The sequence below is a fragment of the Vombatus ursinus genome, unplaced genomic scaffold (assembly GCF_900497805.2).
Source record: "Vombatus ursinus unplaced genomic scaffold, bare-nosed wombat genome assembly UNPS02000582.1, whole genome shotgun sequence".
In the NCBI taxonomy this organism is placed as follows: Eukaryota; Metazoa; Chordata; class Mammalia; order Diprotodontia; family Vombatidae; genus Vombatus; species Vombatus ursinus.
This window is the reverse complement of record NW_020940360.1, coordinates 36,500,148-36,526,977: the sequence shown is the minus strand read 5'-3', so window position 1 is coordinate 36,526,977 and position 26,830 is coordinate 36,500,148. Positions and strand designations below refer to the sequence as shown.

At 34.8% G+C, this 26,830-nt stretch overlaps 1 protein-coding gene across 3 annotated transcripts in view; it reads right to left on the bottom strand.

Moving 5' to 3' along the window:
• Window positions 1-26,830, bottom strand: part of ARMC2 (armadillo repeat containing 2) — a 157,076-nt gene that overhangs the window by 94,317 nt on the left and 35,929 nt on the right. For all 3 annotated transcript variants that reach the window (XM_027856463.1, XM_027856471.1, XM_027856478.1), the window contains exons 5-7: window positions 24,518-24,728; window positions 13,338-13,414; window positions 1,382-1,486 (exon numbers count right to left, since the gene is read on the bottom strand). In XM_027856463.1, coding sequence (XP_027712264.1) covers window positions 1,382-1,486; window positions 13,338-13,414; window positions 24,518-24,728 — 393 coding nt within the window. The remainder of the gene's footprint in view (window positions 1-1,381; window positions 1,487-13,337; window positions 13,415-24,517; window positions 24,729-26,830) is intronic.

Genomic DNA, 26,830 nt, shown 5'->3' with positions numbered 1-26,830 from the left:
TTAAACACAAAAACATTTTATTTTTTTCCTGATCAAAAGGAGACCTATCACAAAAATATTAGATAGAGAATTATGACTCTCAGCAAATGAGTCATTTTTACATAGGCAAAAACCAAATCTTTTCCCCTTCTCACTCATCAAGGCCACAATATTTTCAAATGAAAATCTACTGAGAGATTAGTTGTGCATTTGATAAAGTACCTTGATCTGATTAAAAATAAAAACAGAAGTTAGTTAAGAATACTTATGTGCATGAGCCATACATACACTCAAGATTCCCCCAAAATTTGTTAACTGAACCTCTCTAAAGAGCAAGGTACATGGAAATTAATAGTCACTTTTTAATGCCTTCTGTAGATCATTCTACATCTTTGTAACATTGGGGATATGCCACATTAAACAAATCATCTTCAGCTATTAAAATGCCTGAAGTGTGCAGTTGTTAACAGACCACTCAGTGTGTGTGTTTGTTTTAAAAAATCACTTTAAATCTTCTCTCTATTTGACATATGGTTTTATTTTTTAAAAATTAAAACAAATCCAAAGAGCAAAGAGCTAAATACATTTAAATGCCCTTTTATGATATGGAATATGGCGGTGTGAGGCATCATAGCATGGCCAACTGTAAGAAAATTTAAAATATGAAAATCTTAATTTACAAAAACAACAAATTAAAGGACTTTTACTCACAGTGGGAAATGGTTATTTGCTTTTTACAAAATGATTCACCCCAGGAATCTTTTAAATAGTAGACCCTCTTAGTATAATTAAAATAAGCTTTTATTTACCAAGAATTTAATTTACAGGGCAGTTAGGTACTACAATGGATAGAGCACTGGCTCTGGAGTCAGGAGGACCTGAGTTCAAATCCGGCCTCAGACACATAACACTCACTAGCTCTGTGACTCTGGGCAAATCACTTAACCTCAATCGCCTCGCCAAAAAAAAAGAAGAGGGCAGCTAGGTGGTGCAGAGGATAGAACACCAGCTCTGAAGTCAGGAGGCCCTGAGTTCAAATCTGGCCTCAGACACTCTGACACCTACTAGCTGTGTGACCCTGGGCAAGTCACTTAACCCCAACTGCCTTAAAAAAAAAAAAAGAAAAGAAAAGAAAAAAAGATGAAATCTGTCAACAGGTTCATATTCATGGCATTTCCAGCTTGGTCGGACCTTTGAGAACTTGCATTTTGCTGGAATGCATTCTGAGAACGTGGGGTCACCTCCACACTATGGTGAGGTATCGAAGTTAGGCACAAGTATAGGTTGATGGCCACAGTGTATTAAAAAATATAATGGTAATGGGGAGGACACAAACAATTTTCTTTTCTGAGATCCCTTTGACAAATATGGTACGTAAAAAAAAAAATTTAATGCTTCCTACCCTTTTCTAATTCATGTAAGACAGGTAAGATCCTTGTACTCCAAAAGGCTTCTTCCTCTTCTGTTTCTGTTTCTGTCTCAATTTCTTCCGAGCTCCTCTGAACCTCTGAAATGTCAAAAAAAAAAAAATTCAAGGGGAAAAAAAGCTGTTAGCTTTAGAAAGCTACAGCTTTAGAAATAACAAGTATTTTATGGTCAGAACTAAGCTTAATAAACAGAACTAATTACCTTTTTCCATCTTCCCCACATTTTTCATGGTTAGCAGTCTAACCGAAAAGAGCCCACTTTTAAAAACACGAAGTACGACAGCAATAGAAGCAGAAAATGTCTTTGATAAAATCCAACCTCCATTTATTATAAAAGACATTCCAAAGAAAAGGAATGGTTACTGTAATAGCATATTATTATACCATAAGAAATGATAAAAGGGATGGATTCAGAGAAACCTGGGACAACTTTATGAATTAGAAAAAAAGTGAACAGATCCAGAAGAACAACATAAACAATGACTATAATGTTGTAAAGGAAAACAATTTTGAAAATTTAAGAACTCTGATCAGTGAAAAGACCATTACTACAGAAGAACAAAGATGAATCATGGGCCTACCTCTTAACAGATAGGTGATAGCCTAGAGGTATAGAATGAGACATCTCTTTTCAGACATAGGGAATAGTTGGATGTCTTGCTTGATTGTGCTTATTTGTTATAAAGGAGGGCCTTTTTTGGAGGCAGTGTTGGGGGAGGAGGGGAGTTGGCATGCCAGTGAAATGTTTAAAATAATCACAGAAGACTTCAGAGGATGAAAGCTTTGAAACTACTATATAAAATGTAATATATACTTTAAAAAACACAAGCTATACATAATAGAGATTCATAGTTTTGATATACAATCCTCTTTCCTGTTTTATGTTTTTGTTAATGTTTATCAAGTTCTTAATATTAAAAGGACAATTAAAAAAAGAATTAAGAAACCAAGACTTAAAAAATGTTTCCTCAACCCAATAACAAGTTTCTTCTTCAGACCAAGACTCAATATTAAATACAATGAAAATACATTAGACACATTTCAACTAAAAAAAAACAGGTAGAAAACAAAGGTGCCCACTTTTAACACATAATTTTTCATAGTATAGGAAAAGTTAGCAACTGTATCATGACACAAGAAGATTAACATGTTAAACAAAAAGATCAAAATATCATCATTTAGAAAAGTAGGCAATACGGCACCTAGGAGACTCAATCGCCCTTGGTTTTAGATAATTACTGCTCATCACATTTAACATATTAAGGAAAGATCCATTTATTTCCTGTGCTTTCTACTGTGTGTGGGGGGGGGGGGTTGTGGGGATGTGTAACAGGAATGGGTATTCTATCCTCTCAAAAGATTTTTCTGCCTCTGTGATTTAATCGTATTGTTTTTGTTGATCTACTCTATTCATAGTTTTCCTAATATTTAACCAACCCCGCATTCCTGTTATAAATTCATCCTGGTCATAGTGTCTCAAAATCAGATTTGTATCAGAAAACATTTGGTAGGACCCCTACTCTTCTATTTTTTTCCAACAGTTTTATGTACAATTTGAATCAATTGTGCTTTAAATATTTTGTAGAATTTGCTTGTAAATCATCTGATCCTAGAATTTTTTTTTTCATTTTTGAGTTCATTTACAACTTGTTCAATTTCTTTTTCTAAGATGTGGTTATATAAGTCCTTTATTTCTTATTCTGTTAATCTAGACATTTTACATGTGTGTAAATATTTGGCTATTCCATTTAAATTATCAGTGTTATTGAAATGCAACTAAACAAAACAGTTCAAAATATTTTCTTTTATTTCTTCATTGGCTATGAATTCACCTTTTTCATTTTTTTATATACAGGTAATTTGTTTTGTACTCTCTTTTTTGTTTTTTTTTCCACTCAATAGTATTTTATTTTTTCCAATTACATGTAAAGATAGTTTTCAACATTCACTTTTGTAAAATTTTTAGTTCCAATTTTTTTTTCTCTGTCTCTCTCTCCTTTCCCCCTCCCCAAGATGTCAAGCAATCTGATATAGGCTATATGTGTGCAATCATATTAAACATATTTCCACAACAGTCATGTTGTGAAAGAACAATCAGAACAAAAGAGAAAAACCATGAGAAAAAAAAAGAGAAGATAGCATGCTTTGATCTGCATTCAGACTACATAGTTCTTTCTCTGGATGTGGATAGTATTTTCCATCTTGAGTCTTTTGGAATTGTCTTAGATCATTATGTTGCTGAGAAGAGCTAAATCTATCAAAGTTGATCATTGCACAATGTTGCTGTTACTGTTGTACTCTCTTTTTTGAAAATTTAGTTAATGGTTTATATATTTCATTTCCCACCTCCCCCTCCAAAAAGAGCTTCTAGTTTTACTAAGTCAATGGGATTTTTGCTTTCAATTTTGTTAATCTCTCCTTTAAGAGGATTTATTTTTTGGTGTTTAATTGAGGGGGGGAGTTAATTTGTTCATTTTCCAAAATTTTTAAAGTAGCATGCTCAATTCATCGATCTGCTTTTTCTCTCTTTTACTGATAAAAGTTTTTAAAGATATTAATTTTCTTTTGGCTGCATCTCCAAAACGTTTTTACCTTCTCTCATTGTCAGTATCTTTAATGAAATTATCTATTGTTTCTAATATCTGTTCTTTGACACACATTCTTTATTAAATTCTTTGTCTCCAATTAATTTTCAATTGTTGCTTTAGTGGCCCTTTACTGAATTTTTACTGCATTGTGGTCCATAAAAGATGTGTTTAATATTTCTATGTTTCTGTCTTCGTGAGGGTTTTATGACTTAATATACGGTCGATTTTTCTGAAGGTACAAGGAGCCTTTATTTAACTTCATTTAACAACCTTCACTTTAAAAATATATACTTCTTTCTGTTCTCCTTCAATAATTACCAGAGGCATATCTAATTTTACTAAAATATTATTTGTGTCCATTTCTTTTTGATCTTTTGGTTAAATTTTTCTAAGTCTGAGAGGGGAAAATTGAGGCCACTCGCTATTATAGTTTTTACTGTCTACTTCTCCCTGTAATTCATTTAATATTTCCTTTAAGTATTTAGAGTCTATGCCATTAGGCACATATAATTTTAGTATTAATTCACTGTTTATGGGACTTTTCAGCAAAATGTAGTTTCCCTGTTTATCTCTTTTTGCTGTCACTGTGTTTGAGATCATGATTGCTACCTCCACCTCTTTAACTTTAGTGCAGCATAAAAGATTCTGCTTCAGTCCTTTGTTTTAACTCTGTGTACACGTTTCCATTTAAAGCTTATTTCTACAAAAAAAAAAAACAACAAAAAAAGCTTATTTCTTATAAACAACATATTGTTGGATTCTGCTTTCTAATCCCTTCTGCTATCCTCTTTCATTTTGTGGGTGAGTTCATCCTATCTACATTCATAGTTATGATTACTGATTGTATATTTCCTTCCACGATATTCTCTTATACTCTATAATTTCCATCCCTAGCTTTATAAGGAAGAGTGTGGTAAGATGGAAGGAGTGAACTCGGCACCAGTGCTCTCCTGCTCCTCTCTCCATTATCCAGAGACCAATACCAGGTTCTTATCCTTGCTTTCTTTTCTTTTAAGATATTTGAAATCTATACTCCTTAAGAGTTTGTTTCACTTAAAATGGATCCCTTCCTTAATCTACTCTGCCTCTTATGCTCCCTGCTCCTTCTTTCTTTCTCTCATTTCCCAATTGAGTGAAATGCATGTCTTCCCCAACTCTGTGTGTGTGTATCCCTCTGATCAGCTCAGATGAAAGTGAGAGTCAAGTGTCTCCAGTTCTTCCCACCTTACTCCTTCCTTCACTGTTTGTAGAGACTTCTTTTTGCTTAACACTGACCATGTGAGATAATTTTCCTATCTTTCTCTTCCTTTTTCCATTCTTATTTTAAGATCATCAAACATAGAAAAACTACTCCCAGTCTCTCTAATTAGACTCCCTCTATGATCCCTGATGATGATAAAGCTCTGAGAAGATACACATATCATCTCATATTACAATATAAACAGTTCAATTTGTTTGGTTTTATGACTACTTGTTCTTTTTTACTTTTACTCTTGACTCCTGTGTTTATATTTCAAAGTTTCTACTCAGCTCTGGTCTTTTCATCAAGAATGCTTGGAAATGTCCTTTATCTCATTAAAGATCCAATTCCTCCCCTATAAAATCATATTTAATTTTGCTAGGTAAATCATTCTTGATTGTAAACCAATACCCTTTGCCATTCTGGAATATGGTATTCCAAGCTCACTGTTCCTTTAAAGTGGTAGCTGCTAAATTATGTGTGATCCTGACTGCAGCTCTTGGGTCCTTGAGTTTTTTCATTCTGAATGATTGCAATATTTTTATTTTGACCTGGAAGCTCTAGATTTTGGCTAAAATGTTACTGGGAGTTTTCATTTGGAGGCTTCTTTTAGGACTTTGTCCCTGGTTCTAAGAGATTTAGGCATTTTTGTCTTATGATTTCTTGAAATATTATATGTAGGCTTTTTTTGGGGGGTCATGACTTTCTGACACTGTGCTAAGTGCTTTACAAATATCTCATTTGATCCACACAATAATTCTAGGAAGTAGATACTATTACTATACTAATTTTACAACTCAGGAAACTGAGGCAAACAAAGGTTAAGTGATTTGCCCAAGGTCACACAGAGCTAGTAAGTATCTAAGGCTGGATTTGAACTTAAGTCCTCCTGACTCTATCTATTGCTTAAGTTTATCAAATATGCATATGGCACAAACTAGGGAAGTCAAGTAAGATGTAGGATGATTTAAAAAGGCACAATGTTAGTCTCACAGTATATAGTCCCCTAGTCAGCACACATTTGCAGTTTTATATTCATCCTATCCCCTGCAAACCTGAGTAGAATATTGGGGGTAGAAGTGACACTGTGAAGTAGAAAGATGCTTGTATTTGTAGTCAGAAGATGTGGAATTCAAATCCCAGCTCTGCTATTTACTAGTCATATAACCTTAAGGTAAGACATTTTACCCCTCTGGGCCTCAGTTAACTCACCTAACAACAAGGGAGCTAAAAGTGAGGATATCCTTTCCAACTCTAAATCAATTATCCTGTAACCTTAAAGTCTCTTGCAGGTATCTTTGGTTCATATTCTTAGACATGAGAACAGAGGATTTGGCTCATTTTACTCTCCCTAAAAAGGGCCTCAGCTTCCCTGTAAGCAAAAGACTAATGAGATAAAGAAGATATAACAAGTTTTGTTTGACCCAATAGCAAGCTATTGAAATAGTCAGGAAAACTCTAGTTATGTTTTTAGAAGATGTCAAGCAGACTTTCCCCTACTGGCTCCTAAATTCCAACCTGGACTCTGCCCTTCTTTCTGAGCCTATGTTCCTAGATGTGCATATGGCAGATATAGTGCATATCTCTAAGTAATGTGAGATACTGGAGATTAGTATATAAGATTTCTTATAAAGGTATAGATTCACAGAGTTGTTTCCAGAAGAGGAGACAATGAATTTTTCCTCTATGTGTCTATATTTTTCCTCTCTCTGCATCTGTTTTTTGTATTGTTCACTCTTCTGTCTGACACACTTCCTCACAAGGCCTCTCCCTTGAAAAGGCCTTTCTTTTCTAATCTCTTTTGAGGTCTCCAACTTCTCCAAGTCTGGATCTAAGCATTCCCCTTTTTAAAGGCCAATTCCAAGCTCCAGGAAGGCTGTGTATGAATTCTATCGCTCCTGAGATGTCAACTTGGAGATCCCCACCAATGCTACAAAATTAGATCATTGCCAGAACAAACACCTCATCAATAAGCAATAAACACAGAGGAGAATTCACATTATATCTAGCTAATTTGCACCTTGTCCAGGAAATGGCAGAAATGCCTGCTATATTCTTCCTCCACATAGGCTACATTAGCAATTTTTAAAAATCACTTAATTATAACAACAGATGCAAAAAAAAAGCTTTTGACAAAATACAATATCCATTTATATTAAAACATTAAAATGCAAAAGAATAAGTGGACTTTTCCTTAATATTTCCTTCCAATATTTGTCTAAAAACAAGAAGTAGCATTTGTCTAAAAGCAAGAAGTAGCATCTGTAAAGAAGAAATGCTAGAGGCCTTTCCAATAAGATTGGGCTAAAGTAAGAATGTTCACCATCACTATTATTCAATAGAGTTCTATAAATGTTAGTTATAGCAGTAATACAAGAAAAGCAATTGAGGAAATAAGCATAGGTAAAGAGAAAATGAAGATCATTTTTTTGTAGATTATGATAGTTTACTTAAAAAACCTTAGAGATTAAAATAAAAATTAATTAAAATAATCAATACTTTGGTCAAATAGCAGGATAACAAATCTATAAAAAAATTATCAGCCTTTATGGATATTACCAATAAAATCCAGCAGAATGACACGACAAGGAAATCCCATGTTATAATATTGGTTTAAAAAAAATGCTTTATACAGTGCTTATTCCCTCCCCCTTTTCCTTTCCTCATTTAAAGCTACCACAGAATTTAGAAACAATCTGGGAATTCATTTACTAATACATACAGATGTTATATGAATACAACTATAAAACATTTTTCAGAAATAAAGGAAAACAAATAGAGATATATTAGTTATTCGTGGTTGAGCCTTGCTATAGTAAAATTACCTAAATTAATTTACAAATTCAGAGTCATATCAAACTACCAAGGACTTCTTGACAGAATCAGACAAAAATACAAAATCATATGGAAGAACAAAAGGCCAAGAAAGGGAAATGAAAAAAAAAATTAAAGATGGGAATGAAAGGAGGGGCTGGGACAGGGATTTGTTCTGTGAAGTTTGGATTCAGTCAAAGGGCCACACTTCAGGACCTAGCCCACATGTGGCCTCGAGGCTGCAGGTTCCCCACTCCTCAGCAGATTATCAGATTTCAAGCTATTCTAAAAATCTGTAATAATCAAAATGATTTGGTACTGACTATAATAGGAAAGCTGATCAATGGATCAGATAAGAGACACAAAACACACAAACAATAAACATAGTAGCATACTGTTCAATAAACCCAAGAACCAATGAGGAAAGGACAAACTATTCTATAATAACTACTAAGAAAACTGGCAAGCACTCAGAGAAATAGGCTTAGACCAATATCTCACACTATAAACCACATATTAATAATAGCTAGCATTTCTAGAGTGTTTTAAGGTTTGCAAAGCACCTTACAAATATTATTTCATTTAATCCTCACAATAACCTTAGGCTGTAGGTTCTATTTTTATCCCCATTTTACAAGTGAGGAAACTGAGGTAGACAGAGGTTATATAGATCACAGATCTAGTAAACGTCTAAGACAATTCAAAACAAGTCTCCCTGATTTCAGATCCCGAGCTTTATCCACTCTGCCACCTAGCAACCTATAATGAATTCAAAAGTGGATACATGACCTACAAATAAAAGATTATATCATAAACCCATTAGAAAAGGGAAATAGATGCCTTTCACAAAACTGGATAGGGAAAAGGTACTTAACCAAACAAGCTAGGGATAATCACAAAATATAAAACAGAATATTTGTATTACAAAAAAGTCCAAAAGTTTTTGTGCAATGTAGTTGGATTTGAAGGGAAACAGTGAGCTGGGAAGAATCTTTAAAATGAATTTCTCTAAATAAGGGAGATATACACAATATACAGGGAATGGATACAAATATGTAAGAACAAAAGCCATTTCCCAAGAGATAAATGGTTCAAGGATACAAATAGACCTTAATGGCAATCCATCAGCAGACATAAAAAAAAAAAAAACGCTCCCAATCACTAACAATAAAAAGAAATGCGAATCAAAATGCGAATTCCACCTGACACCTATCAGTTTGGCAGAGACAACCTCCCCCCACCAAAAAAAAAAAGAAAAGAAAATTGTCGATGGGACTTTGGGAGAGAAGACACACTAATGCACTGTTAATGAAGCTGTGAATCAGTCTAACCATTCTGAAAAGAAATGCAGACCCATACCAAAACTTACTAAACTGTATATGTACCCTCTGATCCATGATACCTACTAGACATATACCCTCAAGGAAATTAAAGGGAGGGTAAAGATCCCAAAGTACAAAAATATTTCTAGCACCATTTTTCGTTGTAGCAAATAACTGGAAATATAGTGGGTGCCCATTAATTGTGGAATGGCTAAACAAATTATGGTATGTGAAGATTCTTGCACCGTAAGAAATGACGAAAGAGAAAGATGCAATGAGATTTGCAAAAGATTTACAGGAACTGATGCAAAGTGAAGAGAAGGTAACCAAGAGAACAATTTATATAATAACTACAATATTGGAAGGAAAATAACTTTGAAAGACTGAAGAACTCTGGTCAATACAGTAATTAGTCATGATTCCAGAAGACTGAAGATGACGCATGCATCCCACCTCTTAGCACAGCAGTGGCAGATCTTAGGTACAGAATGAGACCTATATTTTCAGATATAATGTGTGATTTGCCTTGCTTGACTATACTGATTTGTAACAAGAGAAACATTTTATAGGGTGTGGGTGTGTGTGTGTGTGTGTATGTTCTGGAAAGAGGGGAGGCTAGGGGATAGTGATTTGAAGAAAAGAATCTAAATGAAACATTTTAAGAATATTAAGAGCAAGAAAGGAGGAGGGAGTTCAAAAAAGGCCACAGACAAGCAGGGCAATGTTAGTACTACTTCATTAAAATATACTTTAAAAATCTTTTCAACTGTTGTCCTCTATTTCTGAAATGAGTGTGTTGAACTCATATAATTCCTGTACATGTACTGGTAACTAGACTCCCAGATAGTCAATACATCCTATAGTGATTTTGGATGGAATTTCCTTGTCTACATTTTTCTGCTGGGTTTTGCTGGCAATTTCCAGAAAGGCTGATGATTTGGGGAGAGGCGGGGTATTTAATATCCTATTTTCTGAAGTTACTAATAGATATTCACAGTTTCATGCACAAGCTTATTTTTTGCATATGGAACTGTTCATGTTTGTTGTTGATTGTCAAGTTCGTAATAAAAAGAAAATTTTCTAAATAAATGTATGAACTACCTCAGAAAGTAGTAGGTTCCCTTTCACTAGCGGTTTTGAAGCAGACGGACAATTACAAGAGGTCTACATTGATACATTACAGAAGTGATTTTTATTTAGTTAAGGATGGAAATAAATCCTTTCCAATTCTGTGATGCTGTGCAAAACATTATGAAAATGAACAGTGGGTATTCAGAGGTCTGGGTTGGTTTGGTTTTTTTTGTTGTTGTTGTTGTTTTTGTGGACTTGTGATTTCACTTGTATAGGGAATTTTCAGACAGAAAACTCCCTCTACCAAAATGGATCAGCAACTATGCCAAATATTATAGTCGATCTCATCTCCTACTCTCTTCTCCTTTCCCTATCTCTGACAAAGAGGCAGTCCCTTCTCCTTCCCAAGGTGACCCCCTCTACACGTGTGCGTGACACCATCATCTCCCATTTTCTGCATTCTCAATCATCTCCTCCCCTTCCTCCCTCCCCCACCCTCCCTCTCTTTTTCTCTCTCTAATATTCAGTCTTTCACTGCCTACTGACTCTTTCCCTACTGTCTTCAAACATGCACAAGTTTTCCCCATCCTTAAAAGATCTTCACTAGACATTACTTTCCCCTCAGGCTTGTATCTCTCTGCCTTCTCAGCCAAACTCCTAGAAGAAGCCATCCACACTTATTATCCCCACCTCCTTTTTTCTGACTCACTCCTTCACCCTTTGCATTCTGGCTTCCAACCTCATAACTCAATTGAACCTACTCTTTCCAAGATTTGCTGTGTTAACCTGGTTAAAATGACTTTTTTGTTTTACACAAACAATTAAATCAGTCAACTCTTAATCATTCACAATGGAACTATAGTATGAATAATCCAAAATGGCATCTTTATGAAAATTCATCTGAATTCTAGTTTTGTACTACAAATGCACTCACATTTGAATATAGTATGGTCTAGTTTTTTAAGAATTCACTTCAAATAAAAAAAAAGACATTCATTCTGTTATAATTTTACTCGGAGGCAGCCAAAAAGCTCAACAAGTGTCCCATTCTGCCCCATTACTACCTGCTGACCACCATCCTAGCTTCTCTCTCCATTCCACACACTAGACTTAAACTTTCTCAAACCTCAGTAGCAAGGAAAGTTATTAAATGATTGGGCTTCAAGAAGCATTTTATCCACAGAAATAAATAGGACGAGAACTGTCAAAAAGTAGTACTTAAATAGTTTGGGCGCCTTCCATGCCCTGGAGAGCAAGAGTTCAGATAATACATCCCATAAACAAGAGTTAATTATAAAACACTATGCTAAAGTTGCATTCAGGAGGAAATCTCCTCACATTGGTATCAGAAGCTTATTTTTTTAAAAGCTGCTTAATAAATCTGTTTATTTTCTACATCATGATGCATACTTTATCTTAACCTTTATAAATTTCATAAGTAGATTTTAAATGGAATCAAAGAGCAAACATAAAAATTCAAGCTTTACAAAAAACTTGATCTTTGACAGACCAGTGTCACTTTCAAAATCCCTTCTATCTAAAAAGTAAATCCAAGCCAACACACAGCAAGACAGCTGAAAAGCCAGAGAAGTATTTTAATGGAGCAAAATATAAGAGTTGATATATTTAAATCCATCAGAAATACGGTTTTTAAGACCAAAAGCCATTTAGCTTCTTCACCTCCCATGTAAATGAAGCTATCCAAAATGCTATTCAACGATGCCAAGTAAAACTGAGATAAATGAACTGTTCACCAAGGAAAATGAAATAAACACAAAATGCTATGGAATGAATTACCTCCTTCAGTGCCCCCAAGGTTTACACTGTGAGTATCTTCTAAGTACTAAAAATAATAACTTCACATAGGTGAGGAAGAGATTAGAAAGCAGTTTCTTATTGGAGTGGAATCAGATCTTTCACTGAGCACTCTCCTAGATATTCCTAAAATATTTATCTTCTTGACCTGAATATTAACAGGATATTCTAGTAAACTGCTTAATTTCAAATCTCCCAAGGACTGTTTTGTGTCCCACTCGTGCCTCACTTACTGTGCTGCAAATTCCCTCCCTCTCCATAAAGTTCAATACAATAAACTTTAATGTGGAATAGTCGCTCTAAGACCGAAATACACAATCATTAGTTTTTAAAAATCCACCAAAAATGAAATCTTTTAGTGTTGGGGAAGAACCTAGTACTTTAGAAAATACTTTCATCTTGGTACAGAGATCTCTAAATATAACAATTATGATTCAACAGGAAACTGGTTAAGTCAAGCAAAAAGTTCAGCATGTTTTTTAAGATTTTGCTGTCTCAGTGGTTACAGTTTTAAACCACAATTCTGCATCTTGGACACAAAAACTTGACACTACGCTTATTGGCTGATGTTTTTAGCATGCAAATGCAATAAGCCTTAGCAACAATGGGACTTCAGAAAGCAGTATTATCCCTAACTCATTTCCCTAGATGTTTTGTGAAATTTCTGTCAAACACAAAAATGGCCTTCTTCCCCAAAGAAAAATAAGTTTAAAGATATTTATTTAACTTAATCTTATTTTGGTTTAACATAATTTCTGGCCTGTGATTCATATTATCAATGATATTATTATCTCAATTAGCATTATATCCAGTAGCCATAATTCAGCTGGCCCCTTAATTACTGTACTCCATTCGTTTTAGGCATATACCTGAGTTTTAATGTTAAAGGGAACTGTTGAAATGAATTTAGTCTAACCCTCTCATTTAAAGATTAGATAACTGAGATCTTAAACCTAAAAAGGATTTCTTTTAACATCATTCTTTCATCTTAAGAAAACTTAGATGATTCCAACTGAGGGGCATATGAGTGAATGACAAGCAAGAAAGCAAAGATAAATTTTCTGGAATACAAGTTACCTACCTTTGTCTGATTCCAATGTATTCTTGTTAGTACTGACCAGAAACGATGAAGCCCTGGCACGTCTTTTCGTCAGATCACTAAGAAGAGGAGGCACACACACAAGAAAAAAAGACTCAGGGACAAAAACCAAAAAAAGTATCTTTCTTTAAAATGCAGATGCTCTGGAATATGAAACATCTGAAGAAAGAATACAAAAGTTACTTGGAAAGTATGATACATTCCTATACACAGTATCTCAACTAAACAGTATCTTTCCATAGTTCTTAATATTTAATTTCAAACTATATTTTTTGAATCATGAAAAGCAACAGGTCAAAACCATACACAGTAGTAGGAAGCCACTGTAAAATGTAAAACCAAATTTAGCAACTCTCAGAGATTAGAATCTTCCCCACAAGAGGTCACTATTATGGCACGGCAAGTACTCTATTTCACTTAGAAGCATAAGCTTTTTCTTTTTTTTTAAAGAGCTCCCAGGGATCTTTAGCATCATACAGTTCAGTGTTCCTTAAGTTATAGTCTGTGGATCCTTGGAGGTCCCTTTTCAGAGGGTCCTCAAGGTCAAAATTATTTTCATAATACTAAGACATCATTTGACCATTAAGATACACTTCCCTTTCCAGCTAAATATCTATGTAAGGCCAAATTTTATTCATATACTTCAAAACAACGTATCACAATAGATTATGCAAAAGCAGATATGAGAATCTGGCTGCCAGAATCTAGTCAGAGGTTTGCAAATGTGGATGTGTGTATTTTTAAATGCCACTCTTAATTTTGGAGGAAATATAGTTATCTTTCATAAAAATATATTAACATATGATGAGTTTGTAATTTTAAATATTTATTTACAATTTAAAGCAAATTTAATTTTAATTAAAATTTAAATATTAAACTATTATTTAACATCTGAGTATTTTAAATAAAATTTCAGTATTTTAAATAGTTTAATTTATCTATTTTAATTTTTAATATGATGAATATCGATATAATCCACAAAAAGCTCTCTGGGGTCCTCAATAATTTTTAAACATGTAAAGGGGTCTTGAGACCAAAAAGTTGTAGTCCAGCTTCCCTCACTTTAGAAATAAGAAGCTCACAGAGGTTCAGTGGTTTGTTCAAGATCACACATTTAGACACCAGCCAAGTCTGGTCTCCTGAGTCCCAGGCCAGTGTTTTTTCCACTGGAGCTCACTGCCTCCCTGTTTTGATAAGAAAAATCCAAAACTAATGAAGTTGATACTCTAAAAAAGCACATTTTTATATTTATAAACGTCAAAAAAAATTACCAGAACGCATGTAAATACTGGTGGTTATCGGCTTATAAATGGGCTCATTGTATTCCAAAAGTGCAGTTGTAAGTAAATTGTTTAGAACCCAGAACAAATTTTTCCATGGAGACAATATTTATCAAAAACAGATTAGCTGGGATGAGCCCGTGAGGCCTAGAAGGCTGCTCCTGCAGCTTCCAGGGGAGCAGTCCTCAAAAGCTCCTTAGCCCATAGAACAAAAGCAATGGCCATGCACTCTGAGAGAAGTGTTAATGCACAGTAATCATTCTCTGTGTACATGAGCCATTGTAAACAGGTGTTCTAAAGCAGCGGGTACCCCACACAGGAAACACGTCTTCTTTTGCAGCATCCAAAACTTACATCTTTGAAGGCAGGGACTGACTTTTGCCTTTCTTTGTATCCCCAGCACTCAGCACAGGACCTGGCACAAAGTATTTAATTAAGGTTTACTGACTACAGAAATTGCGTGAAAATGTGATAGGTAGGCTCAGAATAGGGAACTAGACCTGTAATTGCATTGGATTAGGGAGCGCCTGGATATAGGCACTGCTTCTATGAAAGCTGGCTGGTACCTTCTCTACAGCTTATAGTCTTAAAAGTTAATTACAACACTGAAAGATGAAGCAAGTGACTTGTCCAGGGTCACATAGTAAACATACGTCAGAGGAAGGACTCAAATTCAGGTCTTTGTGGCTTTGAGATCAGCACTCCATAGCCGCAAATATGAAATATGGAAAATAAAAAATAAGAGAACCTGCTCTGAAGTTGTTGGTTTTTTTTGGGAACCAAACTTATTAGTGCCATGAAATTCATTATCCCAAATGGCATAACATTTATTCATATGTATTTCCTCCCATATTGCCAGTCAAATCCAGCCACACATGTTATATGTATATATAGGTATAGTGTGTGTGTGTGTGTGTGTGTGTGTGTGTGTACACACACTCACAAGCATATACTCCCTTCCCCATACCTGCAGCATCTTGACCTCTATCACTACCTCTAGGAAAAGCAGACACAAGTCTGAACACCACCAGGCCACTAGGTGGTATAGCGGATAGAGCGTTAAGTCTGAAGTCAGAAAGAGCGGAATCCAAATCCAGCCTTAGATGCTTACTATCTTGTGTGACCCTGGGCAAGTCACTTAACCTCTCTTTGCTTCAATTTCCTCAACTATAAAATGAAGTTAATAATAGTATCTACTTCATAGGGTTGTAACGATTACACCAAAATAATATTTATAAAATGCTTGGTATATACAATGCATGGTACATAGTAAGTAATTAATAAAGACTGGTTCACTTCCCCCTAACTATGTTACTAGGAATCGCTCTAGTTTTGGGATCATCTCCAGATAAGTCCCCTGGCTAGCAAAGACCTCTTCCTCAATTTCTGTCTACAATGCTGTCCCTCCAAACCTCAGGCTTTCTATAAAAACAGACATACCATCATCTCCTACTTCATTCTGCCTTTTTAGAAAAGGATATAAAAGATTGAGCTAAACTCACAAAAAATGTTTTGGTTTTATAATGCTTTGGAATAACCACTTTATTTTAACAAGCAAATTAAAATGCAGATCTGGTGGCAGAAAGCTATTGGCTTAAGAGAAATACCAATCAAAATCCCAGGATATAGGATGCTGTGTGATCTTCAGTGAGAAAAGAGATTCACTCTTCCAGAAGAAGGCAGAAAGAAATGAGCTCAATGGGAAAAAAAATTCAACAAACAACCTGGGCCTATCTCAGAAGGGCCTGGGGCAAAGGAGGCTCCCATGCTTAGCAAACCAGGAAAAGAGGGAAAACATAGGGGAAAGGAAGCACTTAGGAACCCATGGTAAATCCTCTAACTAGGTTGAGATAAGAGGGAGCGGCAACATTGGAATGCACAGAACTGGAAAGTAGGTCTCCCTAATTATCACCAGGTCAAAGTTGTTTATCCTGCCCCACTTGGCCAAAAAAAAAAAAAAAATCAGGAACACTAATATTAATACTTTAGAAAATATTCTGATATAGCATGCTCCTCTACAGTGCCAAAAGCATCTCCTTCCCTTCTACCTAACAGAAGCAAATCTCTGCAATGACACCTTCCTCAGTGTCTTTTAAATTCATCTTATAGAATAGTTTGGCACAAGAGACTCTGGCCACCATCTAGGGCAACTACCCGTGTCATGAAGGAGTACCTTACACAACACCCCTGATATATAATTATCCAGCTTCTGCTTGAATGTACCCAGTGACGGAAACCTCAGCTTATTATGCCACAAGGCAGCCTATTCTATTATTTCAATAGCTCAGTTAAAAACTTTCTCCCTTTATAATCTGCTGAAATTTAAAGCTACAAATTATTAGAGCTGGAAGGGTCCTTTGCAGTCCTCTAGTCCTACCTCCTTATAACATACCCAGCGGGTCAAGTTTTACTCTCTAGAGCTACAGAGAATAATTTTAATTGCATGAACTATTGATTCCAACACATGAAAAATCTGATAGTCATGGCTTCTAATCAACTCATTAATAAAGACACCAAATAGGACAGGAATAGAATCACATACCACACTAAAGATCTCTCTCTTTAGGTTCAAATCAATCCAATTAGTAAAACGACAAATCAAACATGAATTTCTTTATAAGTATGATGCCCTGAACTAGACACTGGAGATACAAAGATGTTAACTTAGAAAGAAATTTATGTTTTGGGAGGCACAACAACTCTACCCAGACAAACTAGATGTAACAAACATGTAACTAATATTCAAATCCCTAAAACTGTTTCTCCAATTTTCTTAATGACCAGGCATTACCAGCTTAGAAAATTACCATCAAAGCAAGTCTTAAACACTGTATTAGAAAATAAAGGTACCCTCTGAGTACAGAGATGAAGTGATTTATTGCTGCCATGTGAAAAGATTCATATAGTACTTTAATGTTTGCAGAATACTTTCCTCACAACAATCCAGTGAGGCAGTTATTATAGACAAGTTACTTGCCCATGTTCAGTCATACGGCTAGGAAGCATTCAAAAATTCTAACAGAAGTCTCAAGGTTCCAAATACAATAGTCTTTCCATAATTCCATACTGCCTTCTAGCCTCTGAATTAGCCTGAATGCTAAGATTTTACTCTAACAGAGGCACTACTATAAAATAATGTAAATAAGGAAAGGGTTAAGGGAATAAAAGAGATCATTTAGCATTAGATGGAAAAAATGTAGAAAATGTTGGCCAAAACATTTTACTGCCCCAGAAAACAGACACTTCATTTATTAGAACTAAACTCAATTTGTGGCATTGATTAACATAATAACATCTTGTTTTTAAAGCAAAAGCTTGAGCTAAGTTACAAAATACAAATTATAATTGCTACACTTAAATTTAACCAATTTAAAACATTTTCCTAAAGAATTTCTTTATTAAAACATTATGTCCATTTTACACAAATATCAAAAATAAAAATAAGCCACAAAAATGATATCCTCAATTTTATTTACAATAAATAAATCTGAAGAGGACTTAGAATTATTCAAGACCTGAAAACGGATATATACACACACACACACGTATACTTAAAAATTCTTCTGCGTTAGATGACAAACTAATATTTTTAACAACTACTAGCTTTGCCACTGGATAAATTCTAGGGAAGCCACTTCAGGCCTGTTTCTTCAAATGTAGAATGAGGGAGTAGGCCTAAGTGGTGTCTCTTAATGTTCTGTTTTTCAGATTCTCTATTTTCTTCTATACTTTTTCCTTCCACCTTACTATACGTGGTCAAAATTCATTAATTCAAACTAAATGAAAGGAAGATCAGTCTGAATTGGTGTAAATTTTGAATTACTGTCATTTTGTAGATTTAAATTTATAAGCTAACCATTCAAGAGACTATTTCTTTTAAGTTATTTTACCAACAATAAGACTATTCAAACACCAAGAGAGAGGTGGCGCCTTTGTTTTGCCAGGCTTGGGCTGCAGGTGTGAAGACAGGTAGCAGGATTGTTTTCTCCAAAATTATCTTTAGCTACAAAAATAGAATTCATCAAAACAGCTAGCAACAGCGATACTAAAGCACACTGTACTTTTAAGATGTCTGTAGAAAATTTTATAGAAACATTTAAGCAACAATATCCATTAATAAAAAACTTCATATTCACATAGCTATGGTGACAATATTTTCCAAACCAAAAACAAGGTCATATTGTTGATTAACTTTGCCCTCCTTCCATAATCACTTGGGCTTTCACATTAGCAACTATATAGTGAAGTTATCTGTAAGCTTTATTAGTGAAAATCTCCAGCCAATTATCACTTTTGTATTATTATACACACAAGTAAACATACTACATATATAGCTACAGACACATATAATATTGCCTAGCAGGCAATCAAATCATCTTTGTGTAAACTGGCAATGTTTCTCCAGCCTATGATTATTCATTTTTTATGGTTCCTTACCTTTTATTTTTACCACAGTGGTTACCACCTAGATTCATTCAATTCCACTTTCGCGAAATATTGGAATTTTTGGCATGGTTTGACAATTCATGGGGACAACATGACAGATGTTTTACATCAGGACTAGAATCCATGCACATGGCAAAAGCCAATCCCAGTGACTATCCTTTCGAGTTAAAAGAAATTTTCTCTGCTACTTTTAAAAAACTTTTTAAGGCAGCTTCATTCCCACTAAAGAAAGATTTTGCTTGAGATAACACTCCATTTGGCAAATAAAAGACAGATTTTCATGTCTATCTGCATTTGTTATGTTGCAATATGTTGTTGTGGTTGAAGTACATGAAGAAAATCTAGCCTCACACAGATATTTAGTAGGAAAAGGGAGAATTATCTTAATAGATAAATAACATTGTAGCATTATTATGAAAATAGTTTTGACCTCAAAGATCCCTAAACTGGTTTCTGGAACTCCCAGGGATCCATAGACCACACTTAGGACCAACCTACCTAAGTATTGAGAAACTTATTACCAGTAGGCTTTAAGATTATTAAAAAGGTAATTTTTATTGTCGAAACTTTTTCATTCATGCTGGACCATTACATTTTGAAGAACCTTTTAAAGAGAAAGTTTGCAAGGTTTTTAAATATATATGTGGACTTGTATAAATTTATGTATAATGCATGTAATATGTTAAAGATTATTGTGTTTATATCACACATAAATACAATAAAGTTTACAAATGTATAAAACAGAACATGTTTTAAAGAAATGTTTTAGGGCTCTCAAGAACATACAGTAATATTAATGATTGATGAAGTTCTACCAACTAGGGGTCCTTTCAGGTCCTTCATTTCAAATTCAACATGTCCAGACACTACTCACATTTCCCCCCTAAATCCATCCATCCATCCCCCCAATTTCCTTATTCCACCATTTTTCTCATTACCTGGGTTCCTAGGAAATCTTTTCTTTTGCCTCTTCCCTGCCCCACCTGAAACTTACCAGTTGTATTAGGGTCACTGATTCCATTTCCACTCTTACACCTGTTTGCTTTTCTTCACTCTCTCACAGCCTCAGACCCTCATTGCCTCTCACCTAAAATACTGCAATAATTGAATTTGTTCTCTCCTGCTTCCAAGCTCTCCTTTCTCCAAACTGTCCTCTAAGTAGCTGCAACCTGATATTCTTAAAACACAGATCTACATCACTCCTCTCCTCAAAAATCTTTGGTGACTCCCTATTGCCTCTAGGATAAAATACAAAATCCTCATCTTCATATTTAAAACCCTCCACAATCTAGATCCCACCTGTCTTTCTAAGGTCATCTCCTAATTATTTCTCTTTCAAGTAGCCTCTGTTGTAGTCATATTGACCAGCTACAGATGTTCTTCATACACAACACTCAGCGATATGTGAATTCCTTGGGACAAAGTAAGTAAATTTATTGATTTATTCAATAAACTTTACAACTTTTTACATCTTTTTAAAAAATTAAATATGCAAAATGTCCTCCTTTTCCTGCACTTCTTTCACCCAATTTGGCACTGAGTTCACAAGACTTTGACATGTAGCAATTCTTCACCACAAAACCACTTATTACATTAGGTATTGTGTTGTTTTGATGAATCTAGCTTTGATTATAACCCAGAGGTTTTTAATGGAGTTTAAACCAGGTGAGTTCCCAGCCTAGAAGCATGTTTACCTCTATCTGATTTCTTAACCTTTCATGACATGTGGTGTGGTGCAAGGTCATCTTACAGAATTCCATTTCTATTTGAGAATTTCCATGATTCTAAAATGATTCTGCTTTCTCAACAGATTTATCAGCATTCATCCTTCCTTAAATGAGGACAAGACTTTAAGGCCCATGGGAAATAAAAAATCCCCCACATATTTTTCTCCAGTGGTTGTTTTATAATGTGATAAAGTTGCCCATATCTTACTCAGGCTCACCTGTTCTGACAATGGTTCTGGCATAGCCTTGAATGAAAAAGTTTCAATAAAAATTATTTTTTTATAATCTTAAGGACCTCAGTATTTGTATTGTCTTTCCAATGACAGACATCTTCTCTTCAAACAGTAATTGGAACCTTTTCTGTCTCCTTGCTGTCTTTTCAACTTTCAGAAGCATATATCTCACCGCAGAGGAATCAAGAACAATGCCTCCAGCTGCCAGGTCCTTCTGAAGGTCTTTGCTTGTTTTCTGAAGTTTAGTTAAGGCAGTTTTATAACAGTGATTTGGAAGTTCTTGTTTTTTGTTTTTGACTGCACTTTCTCAGCTTCAGTGTGACTCATTCTATTTCACTATGATCTCGCATGATCCTTAAGACACTTGACTATCCCACACCAACAGCCCCTAAAATATCTCTAAGTCACTGAAGTGTTCTTTTTAAGACCTACAACTTTTACATTTTCTTTGCAGTAACATCCATTCTTAAAAACCAAAGAATTAAAAACACAAGAGGACAACGAAATACATAGGGCACAGAATCCAGCCTTCAACTGACATAGAACTAACTAAAGATCGATAAACCAGCTTAATCTGGCTGCATCTGGTCAAGGTCAGATGTTCTGCATTTAGCCTAGTGTCAGCAGAAGCACATATTCAAGACCACTGTCGTCACAGAATGAAACCATATCAAAATTATTGTTTGTCCCAAGTCATTCTCACACCATTGCATCTCTTACCTCCATGCCTTTGTGCAGGTAGTCCCCCATGTTTGGAATGCACTACCTCCTTCCTTATCTTTGCCTCTTCGAATTCCTAAATTACTTCAAAGCACAGTTGCCAATTCCTACATAAAATCCTTCTTGATTTTTAGAGTTAGTGCTCTATCCCTCTTAGGATTACTTAGTATGATTTTGTATATATTTTTAATTTACTTATTTGTGGGCATATTGTACCACGCCTAGCAGAATGTAAGTTCCCTGAACACAGAATCTATTTCATTTTTGTCTTTATCTCCAGTGTCTACTATGGACCATAGCATTTACTGGGCCTTTAATGTTTGTTGAACAGAGCTGAATAAAGATTCTTTGAAATTAGTATGTTATTTTTACATGAAAATGATACTATGTTTCCTCTCTTTAAGGAGGTTAAACATCAAATCCTATTTACACTATTTAATTTGTTTGGTTAAAAAAAATCATCGGGAATATGATATCTAAATTATCAGATAACTCTAAATATCTGGAGTCCAAATTAAAAAGATTTTGCTCTAGCCATTGCTTTTTTCCCCCTGAAAATGGAATTTTTTAATACAGCTATTATTTTTAACTATTTGAGACTATTTAACTACTTATCCTAAACCTGTACTTCTAAATATCTTATTTTGTATTTTCTGCCTGCTCCCTTCCTAATTCAGAATTTTCTTCCCTCCTTTATGTCTGCTTGCCTGCACACTGCAACAAAATGCTCTTTATTACCTATTAATGTTCTAAAGGTGAAAATGTGTTAAATAATGGTAGAATTTTTATTTTTAAAGCTGGGAATATTACATTATATAGCAATGTTTGTTTCTTGAAATTGTTCATTTAAGCATTTAAGATATACTATCATCAAGTATTCTTATGTGCTTCTAATTCATAAATGTTAAGAACTGCTAATGTGTTCCATTGTTTGTTTTCACTATACTGAATAAATTTTTTGCCATCTCTTCTACAAATTTCCAACCCAAAAATAAAGAGGTTGAAACTGATGAAGCAAAAAATATCTTATTGAAAGTAACATCTGCCAATGTATACTCCAAATCTAATCAATATGTAAAGCAAAAAATTCTAATAAAGGAAACAGAAAATATTTATCACAATCGTTAACATCTTGTAATATTGTATATCATGAAGAAGCTAATAAGCTCTTCTATTCTCTGATTTGTTCTTTCTGGCTTAACATAAAACATTTGTGAACTAAGATGTCCTTGGTAGTTTTGATTTTAGGAAACACAAGGAACACTGGCTTGCCAAAATGGCTCTTTAGAAACAAAGTATTGTAAAAACCAGAATGATTCCTGGTTAGCATTTCCTAGGCAATTCTAACTTCTTATAAGGATGGGGACAGCAATATAAAATTTTTTTCAATTATAATACTGAAAGAAAAATAAGTCTTTCTACTACTTTTATGTTTTAACTCTGATATCTAAAGACTTCGCAAATGGGAAGACATTTGCCCAACATGACCAGTTTGATGCTTTATCATGAACTCCCCAAATCCCAATTTGAAGTACCTCCTTTTACTAATCCCTTTTGCTTTTAATCTAAAAATGTTCCAAATGAAAAATAACATGAAGAAGGCTACCTGTGCTACTATGAGTTCTATGTGTGACCACACTGCAAAATCAGTTCAAATGAAATGATAATGAGACAACCAATTGAGTCAAAACAGTTAAACCATCTGTGTATGTTCACATAGCCAAAATCAGATCAAGAATTTTAAAGAAAACTCAACACATGCTTGGTCTTAAAATGGCCAATGAAATTTAATTTTGTTAGGGAAAATTCAAATAAAGCAGTTGTTCATCAATGACCCATTGGAAAACCCTGCAAAAGTGTCTTTAGTCAACACTATGCAGTCCAGAACCTGAATACAGTATTCTGTTTGCCTTAATATGACAATGGCTGAGACTGATGAGCACGAGGACCCCTTTTTATTTTTTTCAATTAAAGGGTGTTTCAGTATGTAGTCCCCAAATTTAACTTCTCTTCTGTCCTTCAGATGTTTAATGTAGATAGGAGTGTTGCTTCTGAAGGGTGCCCTACCTAGAAAGATGGTATAAAATACAAGGAGCTCTCAATTATTCATTTTAATAAGGGATAGCATAGATAACTGAAACTCAAAGAATTTTCCAAATCTCAAGCCAATTCTCAACTTCCCAAATCTTTAGCCAAGAGTTTAAAACTTTCTATAATAGTAATTATGTTTTTACCGAAGTTCTATTTCAAAATGAAATTCACTAATTAAAATGGCAGCCCCTTTTCCCTGCCCCTGCCCAATCTTTTGTGGCATTGCCAACAAAGAGAGAATTGGCCAAAGGGGAGGTAGCAGGAGATAAAAGGCAGTCCAACAGGAGTCCTGGATAAACCATAAACTAGATGACCAGTAAATACTCCAGAGGTAGCCAAGACTACAACTAAAATAAGTGACTTCATCTGATTCTCCTAAATGAGTTATTCCAGTATGTGTGAATAAAGGTTTTACTGGGAATAATTATGAAATTACGTAAATCCAGCACATCTACCCATGGACTAAACAGAGCAAGAAATCCCACATTCTCCCATGAATCATTACCTTAGCATTTGTTGGCATAAAGAGGGAAAAAATGCAGAGACTAATCAATCAACTAATTAATAAACTAATCAACATAGAACAGATGATTAAAATTAAGAAGACAATGGTTAAAGGCAAAGTGATAATGCTAAAAGATTACAAATAGAAAAGTACTACTAACCCTCCACTTCTGAGATGGGCTGCCGTTGATGTTGCTTTCCCTTTCAAAATGGCCTGTTCACTGGTTTCATTTAGGTCTCCATCATGTGTTAACTGAGGATTATTACTGTTAAAATGACCAGTGGAATTTAATTCTGTCAGACAAATTCCATTTACTTTAATTGAAGAATCCCGTATGATAATGGTGTCCTCAGATTTCAATTGATTCTTTGCTGCAAATAACAATATTTTTTTTTTTTTACAAAATTTACTAAAATGTCCTTATAATACTAGTACATTAACCAATAACATTTTTTTGTTCTAAAAATGTGCAGGTCCTAAATCTTATGTAGATATGAGATGTCTGGAATTATAAAGTCAAAAACCTCTCTGAGCATATATAGAAAACTTCATTATTATTTTAAAGCATGATATCATCATTGTACCCAATAGAAATGTGCTACTTGTCTTTTCTTTAGTTTATAGCCTACTGCAACTTTGTGACATACCTAGTACATTAAGTAACCAGCATTTAAATGTCAACTAATAGTTGCTAATAAATCTTCTTAAAAACAGTCAGAGGTTACAAAATTAAAGAAAAAATACAATAGACATTAAAGTATTTATTCTGAAAATATTTCTCAAAATATTTATAAAGGAGATTTAACAAGCAGAGTTCAAATCAACAAAGAAGATGAAAAAGTCTGATCTTAAGTGTGCTATAATAAAAATAACACTGGACTGAGAACCAGGAGAGCTGGATTTGAATTCTGACCCTGCCACCTCTTACCTCCTTGACCTTAAGCAAATCCTGCACCTCTCTGGGTATCATTTTCCTCCTCTATGTAATAAGGAAGCATAGTATCAGAGACCTAGAGGCAAGAGGGAACCTTAGATTATTTAGTCCAATGACCTCGTTTTACAATTTGAATTCAGGTATTCCTAATCCCAAGTCCAGTTTTTAGTCACTATGCTACTACCTAGCTGTCTCTTCCCTCTTCAGAAACCCTCAAGGTTTTTTGTTTTGTTTTTTAATGAAACACCTGACATAGAATTGTACCAAAACTATTTTATTAACATCAAATTCTAGGCCTGGAAAAAAAATAACTTTTAATTCCTTTATATCTTTTAAGCTCATTTATTCCATCATTTTGTAAGTCAGGAAACTTAGAATTTAAGTGACTTGCCTAAGGCAATGAAAGAGGAGTGTACTGCTCCAGTGAGCAGATTGTTAAATTTTCAGTGTGAGCATTTACACTTTGGCAATCAGCAAAGGCTATAGATCAGGGCTTGACTTACTGTTTTGTTGATTTCTAGACTTACAGTAACAGAAAATATGTAAACAATGCAGATTAAATTTAAGTCTGTCCAGCCCCCCCTCTTCCCCACCCTCAGGCCCAAACCATTTGTGAAACCTTTACCAGCACACCCCTGACAACGACTCCAAACAACCCAGATTTCCTGGCTTAGTACCTCTTCCATCATACCAGGCTGTTTTTAAGTCATATAACTAAGGAAAGGCAAATTATGCTTTGGAACAGCCAAAGAGCTGTAAAGCTATACTGTATTTGGATGTAACATTACACTTAGGGGTTTTCAGGGAGCAAGCAGGAAGAAACAAGGAAAAAGAGGGGTTCAATAATACTGTTCTTTCCATTCTACAACAGGGTTTTCACTCCTTACAAAGAGGAGAAACCTGTCCATCAATATCCATCTTAGTCTCAATGGACTTAAGCCCTCAGACTGAACAGTAATAGCTACATCCCTGATCTCAGAACTTCCACGTCTGCAAATTTTTCTCAACATTGCTGATTAAATTTTTTTAAGTTCCTGGTGAAACTTGAAAATAATAATTAGGAGCACAGCAGTTTAAGAACAATCTATTATTCGTGTTTCTTTTTGGCAACTTAAAGCCAACTATCAGCCAACAAAAATATTTGAAAACAAAGACATTAACCAGCTGTCCCTACTTTAATTAGTGCTGTCTGCAAACCTATTTTCCTAATCCAGGGGTTTCAAACCTGCCATGCCCCCCCAACCACCCACCCATGGTCATGCCTGCAGAGTGGTACAAGCAAAAAGTAAGTCTAGTGCAAAGGAGGAAGGAAAGGGAAGGAAGGGGAGAGAGGAGGGGAGAAGGAGGAGGGGAGAAGGAAGAGGAGAGAAAGAAGAGGAGAGACAGAAGAGGGGAAGGGAGACGAGAAGGGGAAAGAGAGAGGGCAGAAGAAGGGAGAACAATCTTGTGCTCTTGTTACTTGAGCATGCTCATAAAATCACAATTCCTTTTCAATCTTATTTATTTACTGAGTGCTGACACACTTCAAGTCCAGAGGAT